General features: G+C 44.0%; 1 protein-coding gene across 4 annotated transcripts in view; it reads right to left on the minus strand.

Moving 5' to 3' along the window:
• Nphp1 (nephrocystin 1) overlaps positions 1-26,446 on the minus strand; it is a 50,835-nt gene that overhangs the window by 16,709 nt on the left and 7,680 nt on the right. Inside the window, exons 3-14 of one of the 4 annotated variants that reach the window (XM_052183554.1) lie at positions 25,962-26,022; positions 24,128-24,252; positions 17,585-17,792; positions 15,506-15,607; positions 13,375-13,514; positions 12,651-12,693; positions 11,439-11,523; positions 9,862-9,956; positions 7,681-7,809; positions 5,208-5,282; positions 2,457-2,567; positions 855-937 (exon numbers count right to left, since the gene is read on the minus strand). In XM_052183554.1, the coding sequence (XP_052039514.1) occupies positions 855-937; positions 2,457-2,567; positions 5,208-5,282; positions 7,681-7,809; positions 9,862-9,956; positions 11,439-11,523; positions 12,651-12,693; positions 13,375-13,514; positions 15,506-15,607; positions 17,585-17,792; positions 24,128-24,252; positions 25,962-26,022 (1,257 nt within the window). Of the gene's footprint in view, positions 1-854; positions 938-2,456; positions 2,568-5,207; positions 5,283-7,680; positions 7,810-9,861; positions 9,960-11,438; positions 11,527-12,650; positions 12,694-13,374; positions 13,515-15,505; positions 15,608-17,584; positions 17,793-24,127; positions 24,253-25,961; positions 26,023-26,446 lie in introns of all 4 variants that reach the window. The other 3 variants (XM_052183553.1, XM_052183552.1, XM_052183551.1) reach the window with 3 other exon arrangements.

Below are 26,446 nucleotides of genomic sequence, written 5' to 3' on the forward strand. Positions count from 1 at the left end.
AATGCCTTCTCCTTCTTGCTAGGGTGATGTCAGACAACTGGCGGCCAGGACTCTTATCTCTGTCCAGTGGTGAGGAGACCATGAGGCGGGTGTTGCCTAAAGTAATCCTCACATGAGTCTTTGAGATAGGAAGTAATCTCCAGATTAAAGATGGAGGAAACTGAGACCTGGAGAGGTTAAGGAACCTGAACGATTACCCATAAGTACCTGGGCCCAAAGCTCCAGAGGGGAGAACTTCCCACCCAGAATCTCAGTTCTGCTCTGCCCCTCTGTCTGCCCCGCTGTCTGCCCCTGTATCCCTCCTGGGAGCTTACTGCTAATGTCCTTGGCTTGGGTCTTTATTTTCCCCTATTTACGTTGAGGTTATCTATCTCCTTGTTGGTTTTTGAGATGGGGAGGCAATCTCCTCACCCTGTACGTGTAACACAGGCATTGGCCCAGTCTCTTCTTGCTCTTACAGCCTCAATCTGTTTACAGTTGTTGCCACTGCAGTTTCAGTGACCTGGCTGTTATGGAAGGCAGAGGAGAGCAGACTCGCCATCTCTCTGGAATGTAGCAGGCTCTATTCTATTCCGAGCACAGTGAAGTGTGGTGAATCCACGGGGACTACCGACTGAACGTTCGCAGCACACAACCCAGGCAAGCATCTTTTAAAACACGGATTCTCTGGACCATTTCTTTCTCACTAGGGTGAGCATGTGAACTGTTCCCCATGCTCCCTCAAACACTAAGATCAATATGAGAAGCCCTCTTCCCAAAACTTGCTGAAGTATTAACAGAACACACCTGAAGCAGACAGTGCCTAGGGATTTTCTACAAGTCACTCACTTGGGAGGAACAGTGAGCTCACTTACTTGGCTGGAATAGGAACTCCGGTGGCATCGAAAAGCTTAAGAAACACCCAGCCACAGCTTAACTCTCCCCTCTCACCAGTCGACTGTGAAACAAAACAAACACACGGACCAGTGCTCGATGAGCACACACCACATTCTAAGCACATAGCTGCCCTCAAAAAAAAAAAAAAAAACAAAAAACAAAAAAACAAAAAACAAAGAAACAAACAAAAAAAATGCCGCATGCCGGGGCTCCATTTTACTTGTTGGTCAGATGTTAAAGGTGGTACTTCAAAATGACAATTCTGCTTTATCACAGTCACTTTAAAGGTCCCTTGAACCGCACCCTGAGGTGACTGTTACCACTAGGTCTTCAGTACTATACAGTTTAGAAACAGTGTCAAATCACAGGATGCAACGTGGCATTTTGAAGCTTTGTTTTACAGGGGAATGGACTAGAGGAATCAATAGCTCAAGGATCTCTTTCCTCAGCCCCCTGCCAATTGCCAGGAGTCAGTGGGGCTCAGCTGCCTTCTCATGCTCTACCCAATCTATCTTAAAGATGCACAGGACCATGCAGTAAGGTAACATGATCTTTCTGTGACAGCTCTCTGTGTAGTTGCAAGGCCAAGTTTCTATGCTGGGATGAGAGCACGGACATGTGGAATCTCTGGTGAGCGTGCACACCGCTGGGCTCAGTGTTTCTCTGACAAGCATTAAAGCACACTTCCCATGTCCCCTTGCCGTTCTCTCAAGTCCCTGAGCAAGAACTGTGACCTACAAAATTTAGTGGCCCGGGCTCCAGGAAGACAGTGCTAGAATGCCCTCAGGACTTTGTAATTACCTCTGGGAAGTCCCAGCCTTTATGAGATTTTGTTCTTTAAAAGCAACTGGAGTTCTTTGACGAGATATGTGCCAACCCCCCCCCCCCCCCACCTTACCTAACACTTAGCATTCTCACACGCAAATGAGAACCAGGGTGGAAAGAGGCTCAGCAAGTCAAGGTGCTGGCTGCCGAAGCTGAGGTTCTCACAGTGTGAGGCTCGGGTCCACACAGTGAAGGGAGAGGGCTGACTCCTACAATTTTTCTCTGACCTCCATACTGTGCCCACCCATAAATAAAATGTAATTTTTTTTAAAAAAATGAGAGTCAGCATCAATCTGGTTCCTTCATAGTTCAATTTCTGATACACAGAAATCCTTCCTTGTGGCTTAAATGTCAATTTCCCCTAAAGCCATGTGTGTTTGGATGCCTGGTCTCCAGGTGGTATACTGTTTGGGATTTTGGTTGCAGGGCCATCAGGGGTGGACCCTGATGGAGGAGGTGGGTCACTGGGGCGGCCTTGAGGTCACAGCCCAGTCCCCTTGTTCACTGTCCGCTCCCTCTTGGCGATGCTTCAGTGAGCCTAGGCCTCCTGCTGCCTGGCACTTCCCTGCCATGAGGGACTGAGGCCTGGAACTGTGAGGCAGAGTAAACTTTTCCCCAGCCGCTTTTGTCAGGGCGCTTGACCACAACACAAGCGTAGCTAACACAGCTTCTATCACTTTGCTTGTAAATCAGATACAGTTCTAACAGTTCCCCTTTGGTGCATTAGAACAGTTTGTTTTTCAATTTTGACATACATTACGAATGTAAGAAATTCCAAGTTCAAATAATATCCCGAGGTCTGGAGTTGAAGAATTGGACCTGATAAAACAGTCACCATCCAGCAAGCATGGCAAGATGCCAGTGACCTAGAAAGATAAGGAAGCCAAAGTTACTATCAGACAGGAAGAGTGCACTGGGCTCTCATCAGCAAAGGGCTCACTGAGCTGTAATAGAGGGAGAGGGAGAGCGGGCGCACAGAGATGGCTCAGTGAGCAAAGGGCCTGCAGCCAGGCCACAAGACTTGAGTTTGATCCCAGGATGGACCTGCAAAGTAGAGAGTACTGACTCTTACAAACTACCCTCTGTTGGTATTCTGTCTAAGCTGCACCCCACACTTACCTGGCAATAGCCAGGTTTGCCCGCCCCATAGACCTGGCCCACCATAAAAGGGACTACTTGCCCCTCCTCGCTCTCTCTTTGCTCTTTGCTCTCTCCTATCACACTCCCACCTCTCCGGCGGCCCTCTTGGGCTCTCCTCCCCTCCCCCTCTCTCCATGTGGTCATGGCTGGGGCCTCCACTCCCCTCTCTCTCTCTCTCTCTCTCTCTCTCTCTCTCTCTCTCTCTTTTCCTAACTCCCATCCTCTACCCTGCCCTGAATAAACTCTATTCTACACCATGTCTGTGTGCGTGTGGTCCCTCAGGGGGAAGAGGCGCTTGGGCATGGGCCCGCCTGGGCACCCCCTTCCCCCACACCTCTGTGACACATTCTCTAACCCCCCTTCTCTCTTTTAAGCCCCTTTCACCCTCTGCCCTTCTTTTGCATGTTGAGTTTTAGCATATGATATGCTAAAGTAGACAAATATAAAACAAACAAACAAACAAGCAAAAATGTACTCGAAAGTAGATGGACCAGATTCACATATGAATGATTGGAAGCAGAAACATTTAGCTTTTCTGTTGACAGGGAAATTACCTTCAACCTTCTTGATTTGTTTGTTTATTTGATTTTTTTATTTTTATTTATTTTTTGCTTAGAACAGGCAAAGAAGCAAAGAGCTATCAGTCAGTCTCCAGAGCTGTGACTAAACACATCCTGTATGCTCTATTACACTATTTCTAAAGGACCGAAGACCTGCCTGTGTCCTGTCCAAGGCCAGGGTCCATCGGAGCAGATACTGCTGCTGTTCACAGATGTGTGTGCACATGTGAACTCCCATATAACCAGAGCATGTGATGTGCTCTGTGTGTGCACATGTGAACTCCCATATAACCAGAGCATGTGATGTGCTCTGTGTGTGCACATGTGAACTCCCATGAAACCAGAGCATGTGATGTGCTCTGTGTGTGCACATGTGAACTCCCATGAAACCAGAGCATGTGATGTGCTCTGTGTGTGCACATGTGAACTCCCATATAACCAGAGCATGTGATGTGCTCTGTGTGTGCACATGTGAACTCCCATGAAACCAGAGCATGTGATGTGCTCTGTGTGTGCACATGTGAACTCCCATGAAACCAGAGCATGTGATGTGCTCTGTGTGTGTACATGTGAACTCCCATGAAACCAGAGCATGTGATGTGCTGTGTGTGTGCACATGTGAACTCCCATATAACCAGAGCATGTGATGTGCTCTGTGTGTGCACCTGTGAACTCCCATGAAACCAGAGCATGTGATGTGCTCTGTGTGTGTACATGTGAACTCCCATGAAACCAGAGCATGTGATGTGCTGTGTGTGTGCACATGTGAACTCCCATATAACCAGAGCATGTGATGTGCTCTGTGTGTGCACCTGTGAACTCCCATGAAACCAGAGCATGTGATGTGCTCTGTGTGTGCACATGTGAACTCTCATATAACCAGAGCATGTGATGTGCTCTGTGTGTGCACATGTGAACTCTCATATAACCAGAGCATGTGATGTGCTCGGCTTCATCCAAGAAAAGTACTCAGATTTTTTTCCTCCCAATAGCTCATCCTCACATCCTGGGAAAAACAGGAAATCCAACTTTTAAGGCTGCATATTGCCAGAGGTGAGGGAGCACTTGGTGAAAGTCTGACCCACAGGACGAGCGGTGTGAGGAATAAAGGGCTTGGAGGAGCTGTGCCACAGAGCAGTGTGGACACAAGTCACATCAAGTGAGGTGGCTGAGCCTCCAGCACAGCCTGTGCCCGCTCCCTGACCTGTCTTGTGCTGAGACCTGATGCAGGAGGAGGGAGGGAACAGAAGGGCTTCTAGGGTGCAGTGGAACAAAGGAGTTAGTTGTGGGAGGGAGGTAAACGCTGTGCCATCAGTCCTCAGAGGTAGGAAAAAGCAAACCACAAACAATACTGTCAAGAACCAAAGACTCCCTTGACTCACTAGCGTCTGAGTGAACCTGACTCAGGGGCTTGAAGCCCTAACCTCACCACAGCTTCAACAGGATCTGGGTGTAACACACCAGTCCCTGCAGCACTGCCTTTGATTTCTATCTGAGGGAAATACCCGAGTGCCATTAGCACATTGGAAGATTTCGTTTTGAAAAACATCCAAATCCTAATCTTACTTCTTGCTTTCTGCTCCATGAAAGGTCATGTCCTAAAACTGAAATCAATTGAGAGGCTGTGGTCACAGCTTCAATGAGTCAGGGGCCTGAGGGACTCTTGCCAAGATCAGCAAAGAATAATAAAGGCTATAAAGATTTCCACTGGGCCCTATACACTGCATGCTCCATGCAGCAGATTCTGGGAGCCTCGATGCACCTTACACTTCACAGGTGAAGGATCTCCCTCAGCAGGTTACTTACCTGAGGAGAAAAGCTCCACGTTTTTGGCTTTTTAGGCTGCCACACCGCTCGAACTGTGTGAATATTACTCAGGACCTGAAAGGAGAGTTTTTTCCATTTGAAACCACAATATAGGGACCAGTGAGACCCTGCATGTCTGGGTCCCAAGCCACCACCAACACTGGCTGCATGTGTGTGTGTGTGTGTATGTGTGTGTGTGAAGCAGGCAGCTGAGGGCGAGGAGTTCAGTGCAGAGCATGCCTTTAGCACATGTGAGGCCCTGAGCTCCATCCCCACCCACAGGAGGAAATCAGTAAACACAGCATCCAGCTGAAAGCCCCAGGCTCCTTCCCAGCATCCCTTGAGCACTGCAGCCTTTGGTGAACTTCTCAGAGAACTGGGCTGTGTGGGGAGGTTGTCTCTCCAAGTGACATGTCCTTCTTGGTTCTGACAGCAGTGCTCCTTATTTGTGACAGTCTTAGATGTATTGAGGGAGAATTCAAGTCCACAGCATGAGGACACGCATTCCTCCGAGATACACCTGTAACAGGAGATCTGCTCCAATCCCTCCCTCCCCAGTGGCTCGGCCTGCTGCTTTGTTCCACCTGATTCACCTTTCGTCCCTCTTTCCTTCTCACATCTCTCAAGTGCTCCTAATCTTAGGGAAATGTTTGCTATTTTCTGTGAAGTCTGGTGGCACGGCACTGAGCTTTCTTTCTTATTGCTTTTTACAAAACCAGGACATTCCCCTCTGCTTCTACTTTGTAGAAAATTTCTTAGAAATCATGAATGGGCCTTGAAATGTCCCAAATCCTACCACATCTATTGAGCTGTCTCTGTTCACCCGGTCATTTCTCTTTGTGCTGTCACTATAACAGGTTACAGTGCTTGCTAAGTGCTAACTGTTAGCTGCAGAGTTGTGCGCCTCTGAAGTCCTGGAAGAGACTGCCCGGCTGTGCAGAGTAGTCTGTCCCGCCCACTTAGGCTCGCCCTGAGGACTGGATTAGAGTTTCAGTTTCTATGGCCGTGAAGGACAGTGGCCGTGTAATCTCTCTTTTTATGTGACACCTTGGCATCATGTTTCTCCTGGTGTCATGAGATGAAGCAGTTTCCTCATATCTGTTCTGTACAAGAAGTCCATATGAGATTGGTTCTAAGACTTTTTATGCCAGGAGTAAGTCATGAGTGAAGCCACAGTGCAGCCTAGAGTGTCCCTAGAGAAAGATTTCTTATTAAGCTTTCATTCCTTTCGCAGACATTACTCATTTCCACTTTAGTTTCATTATATTATAGTTTTCCAAGTAACACTTTCATTAGTATTGCAAAGTTTGCTGGCATAGAATTGATTGTGAGTTCCCATATTGCCCACTAATGTCTGAAGGATCTGTGTTAATGTCTCAATTTCTATTCAGATACCAGTAATTTGTTTTTGTATTTCTTTTTAAAAACAAGTTCTTCAGCTGGACATGGTGGCACCTGCCTTTAATCCCAGCACTTGGGAGGAAGAGGCAAACAGCCCTCTGTGAGTTCCAGGCCAGCCTGGTCTATAAAGTGAGTCCAGGACAGCCAAGGCTACACAGAGAAATCTTGTTTCAAAAGACACAAACAAACAAACAGAAAAAAAAAAAAATCCAAACCAAACCAAAAAACCAATTTCTTCATAAGTTTTACCATGTATATTTCAATTTGATTCTTAAAAAATGAAAACAAAACAACTTTCTTAGGTTTTCTCTCCAATTATCTTTCCTCCTATTTTACTAATTTTTGTCATTTCATCATCTTGATTCTTTCAGGCTTTCTTCACTTTTCTATTTCCAGGTTTTTAAGATGGTAGCCTGGGCAACTGACATTGAGTTTTTATTCTTTCCAGTATTTGCAGTTAAAGCTACAAATGTCGGTCCAGGCACTAAGAATGTTTTCATAAAAGACATATTTGTTTTTTTTTAAAAAAATCATTCCAACTTTTGTTTGGTTCTGGGTGAAAAATAGTCCCTCGAATCAGGAGGAGAGTGGAAGCTTTGTATGGATGTTGCAGAGCTTTCTTAGTTAAGGTGTGGTTACACTGATGTATATATTTGTCAAAAATGTAGTGCTATAGTTAGTTCCAGGCTGAGAGTATCAGCAGGAGATAAGCTTTAGAACCTTGGATCCACTCTCTGTGATATAACGATGTCACACTCACCACTCAAAGAACCAGCAGTTAAACCTACTCAATCAGAAACAATGTGGAGTGAGTGCACTACCACCTACCTGTTTATATTCCTATATATGTGTGGTGTGGGTGCATACATGTATGTATGTATGTATGTATGTATGTATGTATGTATGTATGTATGTTGGGAGAGAGGTGAGGGAGGGAGGGAGGGAGAAAGAAAGGGGGGAGAGAGAGAGAGAGAGAGAGAGAGAGAGAGAGAGAGCGAGCATATGATACTAAGAGAATCCTTTTACCATACCCAGGGCACCTTGATTCAGTTCTCCTGGATTTATCTCCTACCTTGCTACCATCAAACAGGCAGAGGCGGATGTGTCTACTGAGGACCTGCACGCTTGTTCCTGGGAGAGGAATCATTTTACAGCTCCATAGGGTCAGAATCAATGAAACACGACTTGGTCTCGACATGATCTGAAAGGGAAATTAACCACAATATTTATTATTTATTATTTAAAACAAAATCCATTTCTAAAACATCTTTTACAAATACAGCTTAAGCAAACAAATACAGCTGGGTGTAGCAATTCACTCTGGAAATCTCAGCACTTAAGAGGTAGAAACAGAAGGACTGGAAGTTCAAGGCCAGCCTGGGCTACATGAGACCCTGTTTTACAAAAACAAGCAAACAGGGGCTGGAGAGATGACTAAGAGCACTGACTGCTTTTCCAGAGGTGCTGAGTTTAATTCCCAGAAACCACATGGTGGCTCACAACCATCTGTAAAGGGATCAGATGCCCTCTCTTCTGGTGTGTCTAAAGACAGTGTACTCATACAATTCTTTAGGAAAAAAAACCAAGCAAGCAAAGGAATAACACCCCCTGGAATTCATAGGTAACTACTCCAACAGGCCGCCCCCACCCCAGCGGTTGTTTAGTTTTTCTAGCTTCAGAGAGGGGTGGTCACATTTGAGGTTTCTAGTGCTGTGATAAAACACGGTGAACAAAAGCAACTTGGGGAGGAGGAGACTTACTTCTTATCACTCTCTCAAGACTTGGTCAAGACATACAGATTAAAAAACAAAAACCCAACCATATACGCACAACATAGTTTTGGTGAAGTTCACTTAAAATCAAAATCAGTCATTTTCATAGACCTACATTTGCATGTTGCAATTTTTTCTTAATTACTTATAAATTGCAATGAAAAGGACTCACAGGTTAAAATTCATCTCTGATTATGTCTCTGTAAGATGTGTGTGGGCAGGCCCAGGTGCCACAGTGTAGCACCGGGACAAGGCATAAGTGTCCAGGTTTTGGCCCTGAGCTCCCTAAGTGCTGCACTGGGCCTCCAGAGTGGACCGAGGAAGTAAGTCTCCTCCTCCCCTAGCTGCTTTTGTTTACGGTGTTTTATCACAGCACTAGAAACTTCAAGTGCGACCACCCCTCTCTGAGGCTAGAAAAACTGAACAACCCCGGGGGTGGGGGCGGCCTGTTGGAGTAGTTACCTAGGAATTCCAGGGTGTCTGTGTGTGTGAGCTTTTGTTAAGCCATCAGTCATGCTGAGGGGTGGCTTTTTAGTGGCATGGCTACACAAGTCACCCATGCATGCTCTTGTAAAGTGACCCCCACAGATGATATCTCCCCAGTAAAGTCACACAACAGGGACACTTCACCAAACTGTGGCACTAACATTTATTGAGTTTTTACATGATTTTTTATCATTCAATTCCCATGATAACTCTGTATTGAAACGATTATTGTTATTAATAATCCCATTTTTACATATGTAAAACTGAGGTAAAGATAGAAGACTGGAGAGATGGTTCAGTGGTTAAGGCACTGGCTGATCTAGACATCTGGGCTTAGATTCTTAGCACCCACGTGGTGGCTCACAACTGTCTGTAACTTCAGTTCCCAAGGACTCAACTGTCTCTTCTGGCTTCTGCAAGTACCAGGTGAACATGTGATACACAAATATACATGCATCAAAACATACACACACACTCACTCACTCACTCACACTCACACATTTTTCTTCAGGAAAAAAATGACAGTGGGCTGGAGAGATGGCTCAGCGATTAAGAGCACTGATTGGTCTTCCAAAGGTACTGAGTTCAACTCCCAGCAACCACATGGTAGCTCACAATCATCTATAATGGGACCTGATGCCCTCTTCTGGTGTGTCTGAAGACAGCTACAGTGTATTCATGTACATAAAATAAAATAAAATAAAATAAAATAAATGAATCTTTTTTTAAAAATGGCAGGATAGTTGGAGTTACATGGTAAGACCTTGTCTCAAAAAAAAAAAAGAATGGTTAATATATAAAGTTAGAATTATTTCTTTTGTAATAAGAGAAAACAGAAAAAGGAAGATTAACTAGGCACAAAGTTTCAAATTATAAAATATCTTCTAGAAGTACAGTGTGTTCTCTGAAATGTATTTGTCAATTTGCATGCTATTTACATACTTGTCACAAGAGACACTGGACACTTTCATCTAACCAACAGTAACCCCACGTACCGTGCCTGCCTTAGCATCCCATGTTAGATCTCTGAAGGCGAGCTGCGATGTTGTGAGCTCTGGCTGCAAGAAGTAGCTTGCTCGAAATTGGTTCCCTGCTGAAACAACATTCATTTTACTTTCTTACAAAAAAAGACCTGAAATTCAAACCTCTAAATCCACACCATTACACAACAAGCTTAGTAAAAAATTTGTGACAAGCCAGGCACTCACTAAGAGCTCAGTTCCTGAGACAGATGTACCAATATATGTTTGTATATTAAAACAAAGCACACAAACACAAAAAAAAAAAACAAAGCACAAAACTTAAAGATATAAAGTTCGCCTTGGTTCACATACCTTTAATCCCAGCACTCAGGAGGCAGAGGTAGGCAGGTCTCTGAGTCTGAAGCCAGCCTGGTCTAGAGTGAGTTCCAGGACAATGCCCCGCCCCCATCCCCTAAAAAAAAGTAAAAATCACTTCAAGGCAGCTTTAAGAGTTCTAAAGATTTAGACAAAATCATGCTTTGTGATAATAATGATGTAAAACAGATTTCTTACATTTACTTGTGTAAAATGTAAGAAATCTGTAATCACTTTTTAGAAATTTGAGAGGGAAAATTACATGACTAGTTTTACTTTTTTTAAAATTATTATTATTGTTGTTATTATTGTTAAATATTTTTGAGGCAATCTCTCCTCTAAATACCAGTGTCCTCTAACTCTCCCTATAGTCAAGGCTGACTTGAACTCCTGGTCCTCTTGTCTCTGCCTCCCACATGCTGGGATCACAGGCCTACAACCACGGAGTATTTATTACAGAAAGCACTATACTTATTCAAGAAACAGTTTTGGAGCCCTTGCTCTGTGCCAATACTATGCCCTTAAAGTCACAGGATTAGGTATCCTGGTAACACCCATGGGGCAAGTACCAAGGCAACTAGGAAAGGAGCTGGGAGCCAGAACACCACGCACGGCCTGGCCTCCGCACGGCTTGGCTTCCCTCACTGCTACGGGAAGGATGAGGAAAAGAGGAACTCTCAAGAAGGTGAGGGTCAGGGCTGAGGAGACAGATCAGACAAGCACTTGCCATGTGAGCATGAGGACCTGAGTTCCTTCCCTCGGAACCCAGGCAAACAAAGCCAAGGGCAGTGCAGTGACACGCCCCTGTGGTCCCGATGCTGGGGTACAGAAGCAGGGGATCCCTGGGGCTGCTGGCTAGCAAGCCTAGCAAAATTGAGTAGGGGGCCTTGCCTCAAAAAATATGGCAGGGGACAGTTGATGCAGACACATGGTGTCAGTCTCTGGCCTCAGTGTATGTACATAGAAAATCTCTCTCTCCCCTCCTTCTCTCTCTCTCTCTCTCTCTCTCTCTCTCTCTCTCTCTCTCTCTCTCTCTCTCTCACTTTCTCTGTCTCTCTCTCCCTCCTTCCCCTTGTGCATGTGTGTGTGTGTGTGCGCGCGCGCGCGCACACACACACACACACACACAGGGGTAGATTTACTATCTTCAACTTGTCTTGGACAATTATAGAAGAATGAGCATTGAGCCTTGACTGCTGATCTACAAGTGTCCAGAAGCCGAAAGCCGGAGTTACCGTCATCCAGCAGCTGGGACAGGGTGGAAGGCCGGAACCCTGCAGGGATGGCTCCCATTGTGGTTAACACATCAACGGTGTTTATCTGCTGAAGAGAGGAAAATGAAAGATTTGTTGTTCCGGTGCCTTGTCTTGCCTTTGTAGTACTTCAACACTATTGCAACCGCAATCCCTGAATGGGAAATGCAGACTAAACAGACTGTAAAGCAAGAAATACTGCAGTCAGGGCTGGAGAGCTGGCTCAGCGATTAAGAGCACTGACTGCTCTTCCAGAGGTCCTGAGTTCAAATCTCAGCAACCACATACTGGCTCACAACCATCCATAATGAGATCTGACACCCTCTTCTGGGGTGTGTGAACAGCTACAGTGTACGTACATATAATAAATAAATAACATAAATAAATCTTAAAAAAAGAAAAATAAAAAAGAAATACTGCGGTGCAAGCCCAACTTCCTGGAGGGTGGCAGTCATCATGAACCCTGCTCTATTCTAATGACTGTGACTTCTCATAGTGACTAGGAGCTCTGGGTTCTAAATTAGCTGCCAAAGTGTCCCCACTCCTGTCAAGGTCCACAGCACATGCCACCGAACAAATGGTGACCACTGCACCTGACAGGCACTTTAGAAGCAACGGATGCTCTGTGTGCAAGCGCTGCCCACCCACTCACAGCACACCCTGGTAACTCAGGGGGAGCTACTCAAGAGCGAGGAAAGCTACTCACTACACTGCTAGTGGTGATGACTTGTGGGGTTGGGAGAAATTTCAGTGTTAGATATGTTCTGATTGACAGAACTGTGGGTAATTTCTTACTCTGTCTGATGTTTTTATAATTTTTAATAAATAGCTCAACTTTAATATTCCAAAATGATAGAAAATTCATGTAGAACACAGGATGATTCCAAGCTCTCAAATCATATCCCAGATGAGAAACTCTACTTCTTATACAAAAGGACCTCATGAGAATGCCTCTGCACCACAGGCCCCTAAGCAGAAGGTCGTCTCTGCTCCTGCAAGGGGAAGTGTGCCTCTGCTCCCCAGCCCCCTCCTGGTGCCATCTCTACTGCCCTCCAGATTCTGTTCTGCTCTGAGCTCAATCTGAACTACTAAGTAACAAACCGAATGCAAATGTATCTTACTTGTCAAATACATCAATATTATTAGACACAAAACCAGAGACAGGGGTGAGGGTGGGGTACAGGAGGTACCAACCTCTGAGATAGCTTTTCGAACAGCACTCCAGTGGGAATCAGTTCTAGGAAGACAAAGAAGCAAGGTCAGTGCAGGAACCAGCTGTGCCCATTTCAACCAGGAGTCAAAAACAGTATGCAATCACAAGTCAGCTCTGAAAACGAAACAGTTCTCGGGGGAGTGACAGCTAGGACTAAACACCCTAAGAGAATTACAAAATTAAAGGAGCAAAACTTGCCTTCATTTCAAGAAAGTGTTGAATTATTTATAACAGCAAAAATAAAGTCTAAAGCTTCCGAGGCTGTAGATGATTTAGTTGGAAAAATGTTTGCCTTGCAAGTATGAGGCCTTAAGTTCAAAACCCTAGAGCCGACATCAAAAGTTAAGCACGGTAAAGTGCATTTTTAATCTCAGAGCTCGCAAGGTGGAGACAGCAAGGTGCCTGAGGCTCACTGCCCACCCAGCCTAGCCTAATTAGCCAGCCCCAAGCCCAAGAGACAGCCATATCAAAAAGCAAGGTGCACAGCTCCCGGGATATACACTATCCAAGGTTTCTCTCTTTCCCTGGCCACCCACCTCTCTCCCACCTCTCTCCCTCTCTCTCTCTCTCTCTCTCTCTCTCTCTCTCTCTCTCTCTCTCTCTCTCTCACATACACACACACACTTGTACATACAACTCACTAACACATGCTTGAACATACACACACAGGTTTAAGCCACCCCGATGCCCTCTCCCACATCATACCTCTGTTTCACCTGGGCTCCATCTGCAGTTTCATCCACCACTTCCACGTCCTCCTCAGCGTCCTCAGCGTCCTCACCATCCTCCTCGCCGCCCTCCTCGCTGCCTTCGCTTGATTCCAGCTTGTCTTCTTTATTATAGGGCTGAGAGATTGTGAACATACAAAGTGATTTTCAGCCAATGCAAAATCAAACAACAAAAATATCAGTATTCAGCATAGATGAGGATATTTGTATGCAAAGCTTGTAACATGTGTTTGGTAATTTCACTATTTGGAAAAAAATGACAGACAGGCATGGAATTCCACAACTTGGGAACATGAGTCAGGAGGATCATGGGTTTTAGCCTGGCCTGGGCTTCACAGCTAGATCCTGTCCAAGAAAGAAAAAAAAGAAAAAGAAAAAGAAAAAGAAAAGAAAAGAAAACAAAGAAGCAGCAGCAGAAGAAGCAGAAGGAGGAGGAGGAAGAGGAGGAAGGGGAGGAAGAGGAGGAGGACGAGGAGGAAGAGGAGGAGCAAGTTTAACTTACATACCTACAAATGTCAGATGGAATTTAAATTAAAAATTAAGAGAAGAATCAGGAGAGGTGCTGGAAAATTTAGTCTTGGAATGAGAACACCCTTTTTAGAAGTAATACCAAATATAAAACCAAAAGTCATAACTGGAAACACAACTCTGATAGATTTAGCTAACATACACGTCTGAAAGCCAACAAAAATATCAAACACAAATGTCTGAAGGGTAATATCTTCATTAATATTATAACAGCTGTTATACTCAGTAAGGAATGATACTGATGGGAAACAAGGAGAGTTAAGGCCTAGGTAGAATGCTAAGGCCTAAGTGACCTAACCTGCCATTTTGTGCTGTTACTACCATTATAAGGAAACTTCCTCATATGTTGTTTCTGCTGTCATTAGGAAACTTTTTCATGCCCAAGTTGATTACATATCCTGTTACTAGGATGATCTGTAAACCAGTCACAATAGAAGTCAGTTAGAACTGCTTTGTATAGTTACCTACAATAACTTGGATCCAAACCAACTACCCAGCAGCACTTCTTGCACCTGTGTATGAGCTTTTATGGTATTGCCTGTATAAGCCGCCCCTGGATGGACCCCAGCATAAGAGAGACACCTGCACCTATTTAGAATAAGACTTCCATTCACAGTAGGGGTTGAGTAAAGTTTAAGTTCCCAAGACCTCCATGGGAACTACATCCTACTTGGCAGAACAGACATGTATGTGGGTAATTGACATCGTAGTTGGCAAGTTAAGGCATGAATTTTATACAAGGCAAGTCCCCTACCACAGTTGGATACCACAACCAACAGGAACAGGACAAATGTACAACAAAGACATGTTCCTAAGGAAATAACCTATCCCTAAGTTCTAAATGATGGAGTAACTTGGCACAGATGTTTGTAGATCTCAGGCTTAAAAGCCCTGTAGGGTCTTGACTCGACATTCAGTTTCCAGGTCTGGACTGCAGCCCTGATCAATCAGATCAGTCCTGGGGCCTATACTAAATAAAAATCCCTGTCTGATTGAGATCCGTGTTCATGTGGTTTGTGAGGTGACTTCTGGACTTCAACAAGGAGTATAATAAATGCCAATAAAACCATAATGCGATTGGTTTTCATGACCACAGCCAGCACTCAAACATACAAGAAAACACTCTCAGGTAATGGCAAATTGGTAAAACAAATCAAATTCGAAGATGGCTGTGTGGGCCATCACAGCAGCGGCTGCCTCTCCATCTCTCCCTCTCTGTTCTAAAAGCATTTCTGACTACACCGGGCACTGGGGAGGCTGAGACAGGCAGATCCCTGCGACTTGGTAGCCTATGTTGCAACCCAACAAGAGACCTTGACTCAGACACTAAGGTGGACAGTACCTGAAATGCACTAAGCCAAAGCATCCTCATGATGGGAGTGTCCCAGGGCTCACGGCATGCCGGTGTGTGTGGGGTGGGGTAGTAAGCACATTTCCCCTACTCACTGTCTCTTTAAAATTAAAGCCAATTCTCTATCTCAAATCATTCACTTACCAAAAAATCAGAAGCACAGCTCCACGCTCATTACCATCAAAATGGAAACACTTTAGTCGGAAAGGCAGAAGTGATCAGAACTAACCTCCAAGTAGGTCCTGGGAATGAGACCCTCAGCTCCTCCAGCGTCCTTAGCCAGCCACCAACCGTCAGGCTTCTTCTCAATTATATGGAGAATGTCCCCTTTCTTAAATGGAAACAAATCAGAAACTGAACAAAAACTATAAAACCATGAACAATATTTCATTACAAGTGCTTCAAAAGTATCTTTTTTTTTAACAAGGTAAAATGAGCTTATTTAGTCCCATTTAAAAGAAAAAGAAAAAATCTGTAACACTCTACTACTGACTCTTTGTGACTATAAATGAACCACTTTACATGAAGCTTGTATTCAAGTGACAAGCACCTCTTCACTTGTGTGTGTGTGCACATGCATGTGTGTGTGTGTGTGTGTGTATGTGTGTGTGTGTGTGTGTGTGTGTGTATGAATGCTTTGCCTGCATGCATGTGTATGTATCACATAAATGCCTGGTATCTATGGAAGTCAGAAAGGGCTTTGGAGTCCCTGGAACTGGAGTTACAGGTGTCTGTGAGCCACCATGTGGTTGCTGGGAATTGAACTCAGGACCTCCATAAAAGCAGCCAGTGCTCTTAACTGCTGAGCCATCTCTCCAGCTCCTTCACTATCATTTCTAAGGCACCATGCTTATGCTAACACTTGGATTATTATATAAATATAACATTATTTTATAAATTATATAACATTTTGGATTTTACATCTCTCTTTGGACAATATCTTTCAGAAGTAGCATGTGAATCCTTGAGGAAAATCAGTTCTGAGAAATTAAAATCAAACCATATGCTGAAGCAAAAGTAGTACCTATCCTATATATCCCAATTAACATTTTGAATGGCATTATGCATGCAGAAAAATATAATCTACCAGCTAGGTATGGTAGTGCATACCTTTAATCCCAGCACTGGGGAGGTAGAAACAGGTGGATCTCTTGAGTTTGAGGCTAGCCTAGTCTATATAATGAGTTCCAAGCCAGCCAGAGATTATGAGACTACGAGATGTCCAAGAAGAACGGAGGAATGGCCCTGGTTATGGAAATACTCAGTGTAGCAGTATAGGGCAAAACCAGAACAGAGAAGTGGGAAGGGGTGGATGGGGGAACAGGGGAAGGGGAGAGGGCTTATGGGACTTTTGGGGAGTGGGAAGCCAGAAAAGGGGAAATGATTTGAAATGTAAATTAAAAATATATCAAATAAAAAAAAAGAAAGAAAGAAATCATCTTTAAAGAAGTTCTACCATTGATGATATTGAGAAACAAAGTCTTTCTTAGATTGTACATTATGTCTAATACTGATGGCATTCTTCAGAACTGAAAAATAATCCTATAAATTAAAATGTAAATGTCTAAGTTTTATAATACATTTATATACAATACTATTCATTTGTTATTTAATTCTGAAAATTGATAACTACAAGGACGAAGATTAGTATATTCTTTAAAACTTTAATTCATGCTGATGGCAGAAAGCTACAAGCTTCTTTAAGAAGCACAAGTTTCAGGCCAGGCTGACTTAGTGGGAAAGTGGTTGTCTAGCACTCATAAGGCCTGTCGTTTGCTCTTCAGCACTGAAAAAGCAATACCCTGAGGGGTCTTTTTGCTTTGGGGGGTGGGGTTTTGAGGGGGGTGTTTTGTTTTTTTGAGACAAAGTCTCATCATGTAATCTTGGCTGGCTTGGAACTCACTATGTAGAGCAGGCTGGTTTTGAACTCACATCTGTCTGTCTCTGCGTCCCGAGTGCTGGGAGTAAAAGCCCAAGTCCTTGGCCAGGGGCTGAAGAAGTGTTTCTAACCATGAAGCATGCCTGTTGCTGCAGGCTGCAGGCTCTGCTTGAGTAATTTCATGTGTATCACAATTATAAAATTTACCCTTTTAGGAGTTATCAAAACTGCAGCTATTTTTTTTAAAAAAACAAATCTTTAGAAGGGGTAATTTTAATAAGAGAGCCTCCAATTAGTACTACTTAGGTGCTATGGTTATTTCTCTAAAGATGGATTATTCTCAGGACTGGGTAACACATGAACACATAGCCCTTTGTACTGTCAGCCATGCAGTTACCCTGGCTATCCTGCAGACTTACTCCACCGTACCTTAAATGTCAGGTCCCCCGACTGCTGAGCAGCGAAGTCCCCCAGAGCAATGTACGTGACCGTTTCTGCTTGTTTCGGGGAGGCCTGTTCCTGCTTTCCTTCCTCATCCCCTTCTGACTCTTCTTCCTCTCCGCCAGTTTCTTCAGTTTCTTCTTCGTCGTCATCCTCAGTTGTGTCGTCTTCCTCCTTGTCACTGTGTGCCTCAACTCTGTGAAAAACACTTCCAATCAGGAGGACTGCCTGGGGTCCCATGGGGGCTGGGGGGAGAGCAGTCCTATCAGGAAGACGGCTGCCCGGAGTTGCATCCCGACAGGGAGCGAGCAGAGAGGGCCTGTATGGACAGGAGCTGCTCCACATTTGAACCTGGAAGTAGAGGGAAGCAGGAAAGTGTGGCTGACAGTTCCCCCTCTCAGGCTGAGCTCTTGGGGTGGGAGGCACTGAGGGCGGAGGAGGAGCCAGAGCTGGAGACTGTATCCAAACCCTGTGCACACTGCTCAAGCATCTTATTCAGTGTAGACAGCACGGAGACGAGTTTCAATTCTGCCTCTGCCCATCCCTCCTTGAATAAACTTGGGTAGATTAGCTGTGTGTTTGTAGTGCTGGGAATGGAACTGAAGGCTTCTATATGTTAGGCAAATGTTCTACTACTGAGCCATAACCCCAGTCCTTGGCCAAAAGGTGGCCTTAGTCTCCCAAGTGTGGGATTAGAAACATGTGCTACCACACTCATCATAGCTGTAGTATGTAATATGTGATATGTAATATGTAATATGTAATTAGCTCAAAAAGAAAGAAAGAAAGGAAGGAAGGAAGGAAGGAAGGAAGGAAGGAAGGAAGGAAGGAAGAAAAGAAAAAAACAAGAAGGAAAGGGGAGGGGAAGTAGGGAGGGGAGGAGAGGGGAAGGGAGAGGAAGGAAAGGGAGGGGAAGGGGGGAGGGGAGGGGAAGAACTATGACTATTGTCTGTTGATCTGACCCACTGCTGTTTTTTGTTTTTTGTTTTTTGTTTTTTGTTTTAGTTCTCCTTTCTGCTGCATTCTTTGTTTCCTTTCTTGGGTTTCCTTTGGTGCCTTACTTTCTTCTTTGTCTCCTTAAGTTGGAAGCTCTAATTTTTTCTCTATCTTCCTTCTAAATTACTCATTCAAAGCTATACACTTAAAAAAACAAAACAAAACAAAACAACAACAACAAAAAACAAAGCTATACACTTTCCCATAAATATCACTTTGGGTATAACTCACAAGTTATATTCATTTTTTTATTCACAATATGTTCTGTCACTGCAGTATTCTTTGACTCATGAGTTATATAAAAGTGTATGATTTAATTTGCAAACATTGGTTATTTCTAATTTTTATTATTAAATTTTAATGTAATTCCAAAATTTCAAACAATACACATGACACAGATTCAAATTTTAGAAACATACTGACAAGTATTTTGTGACTTCTGTAGTTCATTTAATTAACAATCGATGTCATATGTACACTGCCCTTGAAAAGCAGCACACTGTGTCCTTGAGCACAGAGATCTACACAATCTACACCAATGTTATTAATCAAAGTCGCTGAGTACCATGGACTGAGTTACTGACCCACAGGTCTGGCAACTCTGGCTTTATACATTTCAATATGTTGTTGAGATTATATTTCCCCTACTGAACTCACTTTTCTATAAATACAAAATGTTCTCCCTTATGTAATAAACACTTCTGGCCTAAATATCTACTTTGCCTGGGTAAAGTAACTGCCTTACTTGGCTTTTGTTGGCATTTGCATATATTTTCTAGTCTCTTACTTTGAAGTTATCTATAATTTGCCACTAATTTATAATTCTTATAAGCAATATACATATTTGGGTCTACAAAAAACAATACAAAACAAACAAACCCAAACCCCAAGGCAACCTGACAATCACTCTTTTAAGCAGAATGCTAGTCCACTTACCTTTAACATAACATCACAGGCATGTCCCCTTTAGTTTAACAACTGTCTCAGTGGTGACATCACAGGCATGTCACCTTTAGTTTACTTCTGTCTTATGTGCTACTTTTGTTGTTTCCCTTCTTTTCTTTGAAAAATTTTGTTTACTGAGTAATTTTTATCATTCCATCTTATTGTGTGTATAATTTTCTTTGTGTATACATTTATAATATAATCGACTATAGTCTGAATCGAATTAATAATGCTTCATTATCAGCAAAAATGAAAGAATCTCAAGATAGTAGAATTACACTCACCTCCCCTGTGCTGCTGCTGTGCTCCTAGCACACGTGACTAATTTGCTAGTTTTAGTTTTCATGTCTGAATGTCTGCTTGCTAAAACTGAACTAGCATGCACAGTCCTTTTGTGGTTAGCTGTGACATTTGCAAGGCAGCAGAAACTCAAGTATCAATGCCTGGTTCCCCCTCAGGCTGACCATGGCTGCACTCTCTCTCCCTTCCTTTCGCTCTTGTGCAGTAACAGGTGTCCTTACTGCAGCTGACTTAACGTCCTATCTTCTGCATTTTGTATTTTTGTTGTTGTTGTTGGTGGTGGTGGTGGTGGTGGTATGCTTGCTGTTTAAATGTCTCCAAAATGGGTTACTGGAGTCTATGAAGTGCTTCTAAATATGAGAACGCTGTGTTTGCCTTACAGAGAAAGTACGGGGGCTAGGTAAGACTTTTCATGTGTAAGTTATGGTTCTGTTGGTTTTGGGTTAATGTTAATGAATTAGTGTGTGTGTGTGTGTGTGTGTGTTGTGTTGTGTGTGTACATGCACACATGCTATGTCTTTAAAGAGAAACACCTGCAAACAATATTATGTATTACCCCATTGCTCATTGTGACCAGGGGCTTAGAGAATTCTACATTTGTATTTTCCCTAGGTATAATTGCTAAATAATCTCTAATACAGTATCCATAGCAACTTTAGAAAACACAATTATTGCAAATAATAAGACGACTATTGCAATTGAAAATTTTATGTCAACTTGACACAAGCTAGAGTCATCTGGAAAGAGGAACTTCAATTGAGAAACCATCTCGATAAGACTGGGCCGTAAGGCAAGTCTGTGGGTACATTTTTTTAATTAGTGATTGATGGGGGAAGACCCAGTCCATTGTATATGGGTCACCCCTGGGCTGGTGGGGCTGATTCTATAAGAAGGCAGGGTAAGCAAACCACATTCTGATGCAGAATGCCACAGAAGGCAGTTCCCTTCTGTGGCTTCTGCGTCAGTTCCTGCCTCCAGGTTCCTGCCTGACTAGGGTTCCTGCCCTGGCTTCCTTGGGTGGACTGTGGCTCAGGATATATAAAACAAATAAACCTTTTCCTCCTCAAGCAGCTTTTGGTTAAGAGTTTCATTACAGCAATAGGATCAACTATATATCATAAGTACCCCAAATACATCTTTTGCTTTACACAATCAAATGTCTTTGAAAGGCATCTAACATAGAAAGCTTAGTTTTTCTTATTTTCTTTTTCTGTCTTGTTTTTGCTGTTGCTGTTTGTTTGCTAGCTTTATTTGTTTTGTTTGTTTGTTTGTTTGAGATGGGGTCTCCCTATGTAGCCCTGGCTGTCACTCTTATAGACCAGGCTCGTAGAGATTGTCTGCCTTTGCCTCATGTTGTTGGGGTTAGAGGAGTTTGCCGCTGCACCCAGCTCATATTTGCTTTCAAACCAGCAGCTCTTCACTCCTTGCAAACTGGATTTTTATATGTGGTAATTTCCTTTCAGCCTGAAGGGAAAGGCAAACTATACGGGCAGGTTGACAGCTTCTCTCAGCCTTTGTCTGTCTCAAATTGCCTTTCTCTTAGGGGTCTGGAATTTGCTTCTTCTGTATGCAGAATTCTGGGTTGACGGGTATTTTCAGTCCATTTGAGAGGTTAGAGTTGTCTTTTGACTGGCATTCTTTTACTTATGTGTCAACTATATTTCACACTGTCACTTGCCTATACATGGCAGCCCCCTCCCCTCAGATGCTTTTACAGTTTTCTAGTTATTTTTGGTTGTCAACACTATGTATAAATATAAACATATCAGCTATTAATAGGCTTGTCATCATCTCTCTCTTCCACCCCTCCCCCTGTCTCCAGCTTTTCCTTATTCTCCTCTTTATTTTCTTTTCCTCTTCCTTTTCTTTTCCTTCCCTTTCTCCTTCTAGTGTACAAGATTAAAATTTTGGACCTGGCCTTCAGGTCACAAATTCCTTCCTCCGGGTGTGATGTTTCCTCAGTGCTCGCACTTTCATCTACTGTAGTTTTACCCCAGGCTTCTCCTTCGTCCCTGGCTTTCATTTCCCAACTTAACACCCCATCATCTCACCCAATGTGGACATTGTCTATAACTTGTCAGCAGATTGAAAATTGTTCTATAGGTTTTTTCCTCCTCAGGTTTGGTCCCTTTGAATGTCTAGGCAGTATCTTCCCTTTGGTTGTAAGCATGCTCCTCTCTTTCCAGAGCTCCAGACCGCATCTGCTGTGTGAAGTGCTCATGTGTTACATCACCTCACCCAGTGCGTGGTTCAGCTGCAGAAGGCTCACCCGGCCCCCGTCTACACTAGAGCTCTATCAGCCTTGCTATCCCTTTTGCCATCTTTTCTTCCATGTTGAATTTTCTTTTTCTTTTTTAAAGATTTACTTATTTTTATTTGATGTGCATTGGTGTTTTGACTACATGTATGATCCTCTCAGTGGATCTGAGTGGAACACTGAGTGGAACTGGAGTCACAGACAGGTCTGAGCTGCCATGTGGGTGATATGAACTGAACCTGGGAAAGGAGCCAGTGCTCATACCCACTGAGCCATCTCTCCAGCCCCCAGTTTTCTTTAATGCATCACTCAATCATTTAGACGTCCTTGCTGGCTGGCCCGCTGCCTGGCTCACATCCTGGGCCACCTTTGTTAACAATACACTACCTGCTTATAGTGCTCATTTATCTCCCCTAAGTTTTACTTTTGTTTGGCATGTCTAGCGATTTTTTTTTATTAGAAATCGTGATGGGCATATTTATATATGGGATTATATTGTGTTCTTACAGTACTGTTGGGTTTAATGTTACACAGCAGAAGCCTAGGCTGTCCTGCAACTCCCTCTGTAGACCAGGCTTAGCCTTAAACTCAGTGGTCTACCTGCCCCTGCCTCTGGAGTGCTGTGCGCGGCCATCCCTAGCTAAGTTTCTTTACTTTAGGATTTAAGTCTGAATTTTTCCAGCCTTATAATCTGTTAAACTTTCAGCTTCCCTTTCTCTTTCTTTTCGTCCTCTTCTTCCTCTTCTTTTTTTCTTTTAGGTTTGTCTACACAACCCTGGAATACTTACTTAAGTTAGGGTTAGGGTTAGGGGGTTAGGGTTAGAGTTGGGGGGTTAGGGTTAGGGTTAGAGTTAGGGTAAGAATATGTAAACCACACCAGCCTCAAACTTGCAGAGCTACCTCTGCTTTCTAAGTGTTGGGATTTAGGCAAGCACCACCAAACCCAGTGTTCCCAGCTTCCTAGAGAAGGCCTTCTGCTTGGTCTTTGGAATCATGCCCCAGGGGGCCCAAGCACACACCAAATGTCTGTGCCTGTCTGTCCTCAAGTCCTTTCACTCTGTGGTACCAGGACTCAGTCCCAGGGGGCTTAGCAGCTCTGAAATGTGGTCTCTGGCACCTCATCCCAGTAAGGCTGGCTCCTCGCTTAGAGTCCTCCTCATTCCTAGGGAACAGGTGAAGCCAAGGCTCACTTTGGACATCTCCAGCATATGAAGGATGTCAGTCCAGCTTCCTGCAGTGTCTTCCACAAGCCGTGCCCTACCCTACCCCCACCCCCTTATCTTACTGTTGTTTCTAATGGGAGCAGAAACACAACACTGGCTCCTCTGCCATTAATACTAAAAATCAGAAAAATCCCAGAATGTATATCCATCCGCATTCTGCCTAGAGTTCAGAGTAGAAGGCTGGACAACAAGCTGGGCCTGGGGGCACACAACCTGCATCCCAGCCCTGAGGCTGATGAGGGAGGAGGACTGCAAATCCAAGACCAGCCTGAGCTACCCGGCAAGACCCTGTCTAAACAAGCAGAAGAACAACACTTGAAGAGTTTCAATAATTGATCTTTCTCTCTCCACAAACTGGATTTATTCATAATTACAGGGATGTTTTTGTTCTATAATTTGAAAAAAAACTATTATTAATGTTTTTTTCTTGCAAAAAACCAAAACAAAGCGCATGTTTCTGCTTTCAATATTTCCACATTGATGTTCTTTGAAAGAGGAAATGACGAAAGTAGACAGCCCAAATCACTTCCTTTGTGATTTGCTTCAAAGGCAGCCTGTATATTTTCTAACTTTGGTTTATTAGCTTTGCAGATCTCTAGTCTATTGCCCCTGGTAGAGTACAGTCTGAGAGCAGAGACTCTGATGCCTCTTCACACCTCTCACAGGAGCTAACACATCCTGGGATCCACAGCAAATGTCTGTGAACTGCCTGTACCCTTCTGGACATTTTCAGTCACACTGCGGTATGTCTCTATCCCGAACCAAGTTTCAAAGGTGCTGATCCAGGCCTGAGGGAAGAAGGGAGCTTACTTGAGAGCGTCTTTCCTGCTGATGCCCACAGCAAGCTCCTGCAGCTGGCAGGCTAGCTTCTCCAGAAGAGTGTGCTCCTCCTCCTTCCTCTGCTCATAGTTCCCCACAGGTGCAGCTTCACCAGCCTGTGGGAGAACAGGGACCTGTTTCATTGGAAAGCAGACTCCAGATTCTGTAAATGTGTTTAATGTAAAAGACTAACATCAGGGCTAGAGAGATGGCTCAGTGATTAAGAGTACTCACTGCCCCAGAAGAAGACACAGGTTAGATCCTCAGCACGCATGCACGAGATAGCTCACAGCTGCCTATAACTCCAGTTCTAAGGGATCTAAATGACTTCTTCTGGTCCCTAAGGGCACTGCTGGCATGAGGGGCACATACAGCCAGACAGGCACACATTCATACCCATAAAAATATATTTAAAAAATAAAAGAAGCCAGGAGTTGTGATGCACACTTTTAACCCCAGTACTCAGGAGGCAGAGGCAGGGCAGGTAGATCACTGTGAGTCTGAGGGCACTGTGGTCTACACAGGACAGCCAGAGCTACAGAGTGAGACCCTGTCTTAAACAATCAAACAAACAAAACAAAACCAACAAACAAATAACAAAAACTCCAATAAATGTTGTAAAGAAACATTAATTACCAATATAAGAATACATTCACCTTGGAGAAGAAAGAGTTTATAATTCATTGACTTGGAATTCAAACAAATGAAAAAATTTTGGATTTCCTTGTTTCTTTATTATACATTACAGATCCTTTATAGTCAGTATGGGACAGTTTTAGGTCGTAGAATATTAGGTGGCCCAAAAGACAAGGAAGGCCTGTTTCTAAATTCCAACATTTACTGTTGAGACAAGATTCCTGCCCCCCCCCAAAGCATCCTTTTGTTGTCCTTGGAAGAGGAACAATGATGTCTTCACTGCCCCTAAGGGGCCAGCCTGCCTCTGACAGGAAGAGCCAGTGTCAGTGGAGAGGGCCAGACTAGACAGATACACAAGCACTGGACCAAGCATTCAGGGCAGGTGGCCCTGCTGTAAATGCTCCCTGGGGCTTTTGCCATGGCCACCATGGAGACCCCGGCTTGTGTTTAAAAGTCCCAGGAAGGACTGTAAGGAGCAAATTCCTGTTTATCTCACTCTGTGGGGTCACTGATGGGAGAGCTGGTGTGGAAGCAAAACCTCTTAACCAGGTGGGTCCTCTCTCCCCACACAGTCTAAATCTAAACTGTAACACACAACTAATCCAATGCAAAATAAAGGGAAAAACAAACAAACAAACAACAACAAAAAATTGTTCCCAGGCTTCCTGAGCCGGAGGTGCTGGTAAAGCAAGAGCCTTAGTTACTGAAATCCCGTCTGCTCGGCTTTCAGGTAAAGCTTCATAATGAAGCCAACAGGCAAGATGGCGGCTGGGTCTGCCTGTCCACTTGACACACCCGGCAACGGGAATCTCCACTGAAGAACAGCAGCCATCAGACTGGCCTGGTGGCATGCCCGTGGGACATTGTCAAAAGCCCAGCGCTAGTTAGGTGGGCCTATATGTAAGGAAGGCAGCCGAGAGGAGCTCCTCCTACACCGAGCAAGCTCCTGCCTGCCCGAGCCCTGCTTCCCTCCGTGATGACTGAAGTCTGTGAACTAAATAACTTTGCTCCTTGAAGTTCCTTTTGGTCATGGCGTTTATCACAGCAAAAGAAGCAAATTAAAATAGCAAGCCAGAGCTGGCTTCGGCTAGACATCACCTGTGGTACAAACCCAGGGTCTTAGCAGCTGAAATTCATTCCCACTTACAGTATTGTGTAAAAGGAGATTTTGGTGATTCGTCATACTTACTTTGTTTAATTTTTGAAGAGCGTTTTTATTTTCATCTACTGCCTGTTTTAACTGGATACATCTAAATTTTGAAAAGATAAAGTATAGGTCAGTGTTCTATCGTCAGAACTAGACAATGCTTTTTATTAAATCTTCCAGTTTTTGAGTGGTGAGGCTAATTGTTCACCTAGAGAACAGTTGGTCACATGAAGGCAGCTGAAGAAGTAACTATCCTGAGCAGGGACAAACGGCTTTAGAGATTCGTGTCTAGGTCATCAAATCTGGGCTCTGCAGGCCAAGATGCTAGGGGGTGAGTCTGCCTCAGCCATGGAGGTTGACCCTGAGGAGTTTTTACAGGAACTGTCATGAAGCCAGCAAGTCCACAACTGTCTGGGGCAGTGTGCTTTCCTCTACATCTGTGCTACACGACAGGGAACTTCCAGTCTTGTCACAGCCCAGCATCCGCTCTCAAAGACTTCAGATTTCTCAGCTGCCCGAAAACATTT

This window comes from Apodemus sylvaticus, chromosome 5, assembly GCF_947179515.1.
Source record: "Apodemus sylvaticus chromosome 5, mApoSyl1.1, whole genome shotgun sequence".
Classification (NCBI taxonomy): Eukaryota; Metazoa; Chordata; class Mammalia; order Rodentia; family Muridae; genus Apodemus; species Apodemus sylvaticus.